This window comes from Antrostomus carolinensis, unplaced genomic scaffold, assembly GCF_000700745.2.
Source record: "Antrostomus carolinensis isolate BGI_N321 unplaced genomic scaffold, ASM70074v2 scaffold40964, whole genome shotgun sequence".
NCBI lineage: Eukaryota > Metazoa > Chordata > Aves > Caprimulgiformes > Caprimulgidae > Antrostomus > Antrostomus carolinensis.
In genome coordinates, this window is record NW_010309456.1 from 5,479 (window position 1) to 12,553 (window position 7,075).

At 54.7% G+C, this 7,075-nt stretch overlaps 1 protein-coding gene across 1 annotated transcript in view; it reads left to right on the top strand.

Moving 5' to 3' along the window:
• Positions 1 to 648: 648 nt before the first annotated feature.
• Positions 649 to 7,075, top strand: part of LOC104523517 (zinc finger protein 609-like) — a 10,573-nt gene continuing 4,146 nt past the window's right edge. Inside the window, 3 exon segments of the mRNA XM_010166120.1 lie at positions 649 to 874; positions 6,260 to 6,347; positions 6,711 to 7,063. Of these exon segments, the coding sequence (XP_010164422.1) occupies positions 649 to 874; positions 6,260 to 6,347; positions 6,711 to 7,063 (667 nt within the window).

A 7,075-nucleotide genomic window follows, 5' to 3' on the forward strand; every position in this document is an offset into this window, starting at 1 on the left:
CCTGGCTCTGGCCATGCAATGTGGTTTCTGTGTGCAAGGAGAGCATGATGGCTGGCGTGGTTGGCTCAGCCATAGGCCGGATCAGGCTCTGAAGCAGATACTTGCTTATCTGCAGATAAGAAGGATGTGATCTGAACGCTTGCGTCTTCAGGTGGTCACAGGGTAGATTTGGGAGAAGGAGGATGTTGGTTTTTATGGGCACTGGAGGGAGACCACTACTTGTTTGTCCTGTCCTGCTAGTTGAGTAGAAGCCTGTAATTTTTTTTCTTCTAATGAGCTCTCGGGTCCAAAATCATTGACTGCGTTAACATCTGAGCAATAGCCAAAAGGCAAAAGCTGTCAGGAAAGGAACTTGGCACAAACTCTTTCAAGTAGGAGAGCAGATATCTCCTGCGGAAGGACTTTTGGGCGTGATCTGTATGACTACAAAGTCTTCAGGGTTACGTGGGTATGGGCACGCCAGGGTGGGAGAGACCCGTGAGATCCTTGTCCTCTGATGGGGTGTGGGACTCGAACTGCCTGTTGGCACAGGCGTTGAGAAGGTGTCAGCCCCAGGCTTGAGGTTCTCCAGGAATGTAGATGCCTGTTGATACTTGCTCTCCTTCCCGTATTCCCGACGGTGACCGACATGTTTCTCCTTCCCCACAGATGGAGTCTCCAGTCTCTACGCCTGCGGTGTTGCCCTTGCACCTCCTTGTCCCTGTCGTCAACAACGACATCTCGTCCCCTTGTGAGCAGATCATGGTACGCACCCGCTCAGTGGGAGTGAACACCTGTGACGTGGCCCTGGCCACCGAGCCTGAGTGCCTGGGGCCCTGTGAGCCTGGGACCAGCGTGAACCTAGAGGGCATCGTCTGGCAAGAGACGGAGGACGGTAAGTGTCACTGGAGAGCTTTGTGCTCTCCTGCGATGTCATTTTGGAGTTAGGACAATATCTTCTTTCTTGTGTCCCTCCTGTGTTGCATGTTGGCACGTCCTGGGCTTTCCCCTCACCATCTGGGTAATCAGGATAGAGGAACTGTGTGGGACCAACCCTTAATGTGTCCAACAAAGGCAATAATGGGCCAAAACTTGTGTCAACCCAACGCGTTGCGTTATCCCCTCACCCAGACAGCGGGTGAAAATCGAAGCTGCCATTTCTCTGCTTTTCTACAAGAGCTGACTTGTTCTGGAGGTGCCAGAGGAAAAGCAAGCCAACGCACACGGCAACTCAACCGCGTTGACTTCGTTTTCATTTGGCAACCTGCAGGTCTGTCACAAAACCACTTGAACCCTGGGAGGCGGCAGAAATCTCCTGCTGGATTAAAAAACCCCAGCGGAGCTTTCAAAATCAACTCGGCAGGAGATCAGGCTCTCATCTCTCTTGCCAAGCCAATCACATCTTGTTGTTTTGTTTTTTTTTCTTCCTGCTGGAGCTCGTCTCATCTGCACGCAGCTTGGTTTGCTTTCCCAAGCCCTTTGATGGGTTTTCGGTGCTGTTGGAACTCTGCCAAGTAACGTAGGGATGAATAGGTAGTTCAGTGGACCATGGGGAGTGCTGGAACCTGGCCTTCTCCACAGCCTTGTTGAGATGCTGGAGGTTTCTGCTTTGGGAGGCTCAGGGTGAGCTCCTTATATTTGTGTCTAGCTTCTTCTGGAAGCAGAAACAGAACCCAGAATCTCAAAGGTGAGAAAGAGCAGTGGTGGTGGAGACCAACTGATGGTTCGCCTTGGCTCGGTAACCAAGAGTTCCTCTTGGATGTCAAAGCCGTTGCGTGTGAGGAGCGCAGCTGTTGCGGCGCTCGTCAGTGTCTTCGTTATCTCCGATGGAAGCTGAACGGAAACCTGCATTCCCATGAGCTGCTGCCAGGGCAGTTCCCTTCTTGCCCCATGCTTTGGGAAGATGGAGGTGAGCCCAGTTTGCCTTTCCTCTCTCCCTACTCGTTTTGAAACTGTGGTTGGTGCAGGACATTGGTTGCTCCCAATGTGGAGCTGGTGAGCACCAAAATTGTTCCTGCTGGGAACAGCATCATGATATGAGCAATATGGGAAGAGAGGAGTACATGGTCTGTGCTAGGGGAGACTGGGACCTGATTGCTTGGGATGGGGAGCTCCAGCTGTCTCATACAGCAGTGCAGAGGAGCATCAGTACCCCCCGCTTTTGGGGTTGCATGATGAGTCCCCACCACCCCCCCATCCCCACCAGCATGCCATTCTGGTCTGATTTCCCTCAGCCCAAAAGCCCCAGAGCTGCAGAGTTCACTGAAATTCCCAGGACTGCTGGAGACCCCCACAGGCAGCGGTGAAGCTGATGAGATCTTGTAGGGTTTTTATTTTGGGTGGAAATTAGGGGAAGAGGCTCACGGTGAGCAGAGGAGCCCAAGTGGCCATGCCAGGAGGGACAAACAGAGCATCCCAAAGCAGAGAGCACAAATACATCCTCCCCCACTCGCCGCACCCCAAATCCTGGTTGGGAGGCAGTGGCGTGGCAGTGTTTTCTGGTTCTTCTCCCTTTTCTCTTGCTCCTCACCCCACTGTGAAGCTCTGCAGCCCATCTGCCTGTCCATACGCGTTACCCCTCACTTCTGCAGCCGCGATTTTGTAGCATGCCTCGGAGGCACCCTGTGATTTCCCACAGCCTGGCTATTTTTAGGCTCCAGTAATTCATTGAAGTCGCGCAAAGATCCTTCTCCACCGGCTGCTGCTTGGTTGCCACCGTCGGATCATCCTCGTGGCCTCCTCTGGACTCACTCCAGTAGGTCCATGTCCTTCTGATGTTGGTGGCCCCAGAACTGGAGGCAGCACTGCAGGTGGGGTGTCAGGAGAGCGGAGCAGAGGGGCAGAATCCCCTCCCTGGACCTGCTGCCCACGCTGCTCTGGATGCAGCCCAGGACACGGTTATTGGCCTCTGGGCTGTGAGTGCACATTGCTGGCTCATGTTCAGCTTCTTGTCCACCAGCACCTGAAGTCCTTCTCCTCAGGGCTGGATGCTCTTCAGTGATGGTTGCTGGTGTTTTGGGCTGCTGCCTTGCACCCTTCTCCCATTTCACCAACGGATGGGGAGGCTGCAAACCCCCCTGAGCGTGGTGGCTGCTTGTGTGGTGGCGTTGAAAAGAGCTTTATTACGCATCGCTCTCCCAGTGCTGCCGCTTTGTGTCTGATATCTGCTGGAGAAGAGCTGATGTGACATTTATCGTTCTCCAAGCATCTGTCAGCTTTGTACGGAGGCTCTTCTGTCAACAGGTGAGCAATGTTCTGCTCCAGACAGGTCTATTGCTGGTGTCCATCACCCTGAGGCTTGTTTACAAGGAGGTTCTTGAGTTGCCAACTGCTCTGCCACGCTTTCCTGGGAGCCAAACTGGTTTTGATTTCTTTGCCTCCTTTCTCTGGGAGTGTGAGGATGGAGGTCTGGGCTGCTTGCAGGTGGCCCCAGGGGCTTGGTGCTGTGGTTGTGGCACACTGATTTGGAAATGTTCTTGGTTGGGCTTGAGGGCTTCATCTCTACAAGGCAGAGAAATGTGTCCCAGGTCCCCACAAAGAGTCTCTAGAGGGACACATTTCCCCCCAGTGTGATGGCTCCTGGTGCCCTCAGCCCCAAGCAGACACCACCACCTACTTTATAACATGGAAGAGCTGCGCCCCAGCAGGGACTATCCATCAGTAAGGCTTAGTGTGGTCTAATTTAGGGCTGTACTGGAACAGAGGACTTCATGCAATGTCGTTCTTGTACATCCCATGTCTCAGCCAGTTGGTTGCACCCACCGAGCCTCCGCTCCGCTGCTACAGAGCACCCATGTGGGGACCATACAAGGACCAGGTGGTGTTTTTTTGTGCATCTCCCAGCTCTCTTAATCCTTTAATCCTGTAAAAATGGATAATCTCATACGCCATCTTCCTAGACATCAACCCCCCGTTAATTTTTTCTGCTGGGGTACGACTCTGGTAACGTGAGCACTCGGTGACCAGGATGCTGAGCGGTTTGCACCCAGATTTGGGTGGTATCGCTTGCTTAAGAGCATCCAAGGTGTCACCTTCTTGTGAAACCAAGGGGTGTTGGAGTGGGATTCCTCTTCAGGAGCATCTCTATCAGCGATACGAGGACGTTGCCTCCTCGCTGCCTGCCCTTGTCTGCTCATCATCCTGCCGTAGGAGGAGAGACACAGCGGGTGAAAAAAGCTGCTTAGGATCTATCTGCAGGGTTTAAATTGTCCTGGGTTATTGTTGGAGGATTAGGAGAGGATTTGGTGTGATTGGTTGCAGTGGGTTAAATATAGGTTGGTGTGTGTTGGAGGGTTGACGTTCCAACAGGGAAGGAGGGACAGCTTCGTGCTGGCTCACTTCCCCCCTTCAGCTTTCATCTCTCTTGTGATCACGGCAGTGGAGAAAAAAAAATGCCAGCACGTCCTTTCTAATATTGTACATCAACCGAGCCTCCAGTGGCTCGTTGTGCAATTAACTTCAAGCAGTGCGTGGTCTTCACTGGCTTCAAAGAGGGATTGAACCAGCACTGGCTGCGTGGTGAGGAGGGTGGCCTTTGGCCAGGAAGGATGAGCTGGTCCCTGGATGGGATCTGGGTTGGGGCTGCTGGTCCCTCAGCAGCACTTGGTCCTTCTCAGGCTCCTGGGACCACCTGCAGCAGCTCTGTGGAGGTGCCCTGGGGATGGTGGGTTTGGTTTGGGGTGCAGGATGTGGCCAGCAGCTTCCCTGGGTTTTAAGGGAAGCGTGGATGAGCTTCTGCCTGCCAAAAAAAGCTGCGTTAGGAGGCATTGGGAGGTGAAGACCAACCTCTGTGCACTGCCCTGGGGTCAGCATCCCCCTTTCTCCAGCTGCTGGCTCCCAGAAGTTGGTTTCACCACTTGTTTCTACCCCATGTTGTCTCCAGCATCATGTCCTGGCCACATCCGTGTTAAGGCAGGTCCCCAGCACTTTCCTCCGAGGGCAGGACCTGGGCCTTTCCTCCTGCTCACCAGGATGAGCCAGCTGTGGGTGGGCACTGTGTCTTCCCATGACCTGTTCCCACCAGAGCACTCAACATTTTCGAGGAGGAGAAGGAGAAAGACCTACATTTCCTTTCTCTTTCCAAAGGAGACCCATGTGTTGGACCTCAGCTCTGTATATTATCCCCCTGGAAGCCTGCAGCTTGCTGCTGGCACGGCACAACGGGCGATATGGGTTGAGATTTATGAACGTGCTTCAGGCACAGCTGCTCTGGGCTCCCTCAGCTCCATCCATCTCCTGGGGTTGCGCGACTGTGTATCTCACCGCGCTCATCAACCCCTGCAAACAAGTTTCCTCTCATCTCCTGAGTTTTACCTTGCTCAGACAAATATCCTCAACGCAACGGTCTCCACTCGCAGTCACATTTGTTCTGTGGTAATAAAAGCTGTGTGATCCTGTGAAAGACCTTCCCCACCTTCAAGAAGAGATGCTGAAGGTCCATGTCCTCGGCACGGGTGTGAACCAGGCTGCTGCTCTTCTTGAATTGGTGTGAAAAAGCTGAAACCACCAGATTTTCCAAATTCCTGATGCCTTTGTTCCTTGATGGGAGGAGATGTGGCCCCATGGATGGTTCTCCAGGCAGGGATAGGGGCTGATGGGTGTCCTGGGAGGTGTGGGAGCAAAGTCAAGAGGGTTGTTCCCCCAAAATTGTATTTTCCTGCCAGGGGTGGTCGCCTTTGTAGGGATGCTGAACTGAGCTTGCCATCTAGTGGCAATAGCAGCCTTTTCTGGAGGACCATGGGGTTCTTGGCTGTCCACGGTGGGTCACAGCCATGCTGAGGGGTCTGCAGGTCCACATTGGTGTCCACAGCCTTGCTGAGAGCTGTCTGCACCTCCTCCAGTGGGTTCCCAGCCCTTGCTCCCCGGAGATTGCTTTCTGTATCCTACCCAAGCACACATGAAGCCAACGTGGATCTTCAGCCCCCCCCAAGTCCTGCTGCTCTTTGGGGGTCACCGATTTTAGCATCTCCATGAAAACAGGGAAGAGTGCAGAGTGGCTCAAGGAGGAGAGATTGAATGGAAGCTGGCCAGAGCCGTGCTGAGAGAGGGGATGAGCCAGGTGTCTCCAGCTCCCATTTTGGTGCCCCTCCAGCCCAGAGCCTGGGGTGTAACCTCTCCCAAGAGCCCAAGACCCCTTGTCTACCTTCCTCTGTCCCTAGAGCTGAGCTCTTCCTTCCGCCAATCTCAAGGAGTAGATTCCCTTTGCCCCAATGCCCAGGGAAGGGCGAGACACCATGGGGTCATGTGTGGCCCCGTCTGACCCTCTCCCCTCTACTTACAGGTATGCTGGTGGTCAACGTCACCTGGAGGAACAAGACGTATGTGGGGACGCTGCTTGACTGCACGCAGCACGACTGGGCACCTCCCCGGTAAACACCTGGTGGTCTCAGCCCCCTTCACCCAGATGCAGAGGGCAAACCCAGCCATGTTGATCCCTGTGGCACCCAGATGCTCTGCCCTGTGCCCGTGGGGCTTGGCATCTCATCCTTGCCCAACCAAGCTGCTCCTGTGGCTCTTTGCCCCTGTGGTCACAGGCTTCCTTGTCCTGGAGACTGGAGACAGTTGGGCATTGACCAGTGGACCTCTCTGGTTCCTCTTTTCGGGGCTGGGGGGGGAACAAGCCTGTAGGGCTGATAGTGGGGGAAGGAAGGGGGTCACAACCATAGAGTGGGGACAGCGTAGCCTAGCACAGCCATACTCTCTTTTAAAACCTCCTTGTCCTCCTCCGACAGGTTCTGTGACTCTCCCACCAGCGACTTGGAGATGCGCAATGGCCGGGGCAGAGGCAAACGTATGCGCCCCAACAGCAACACACCGGTCAACGAGAGCGCCGCTGCCTCGGACACCAAAGGGACCAGCAACAGCAGCAAGACCCGGGCGGGAGCCAACAGCAAAGGACGCCGGGGAAGCCAGAACTCCTCGGACCACCGCACGCCACCCGGCGGCATGGTGGAGGACGTGAAGGCCAGTCCCTCTTCCGTCACCAAGCGGAAGAGCAAACCACTCTCTGACATGGAGCTGAACTCCAGCTCGGAGGACTCCAAGGGCAGCAAACGCATCCGCACGAACTCGATGGGCTCGGCAGGCGGGCGGGCTG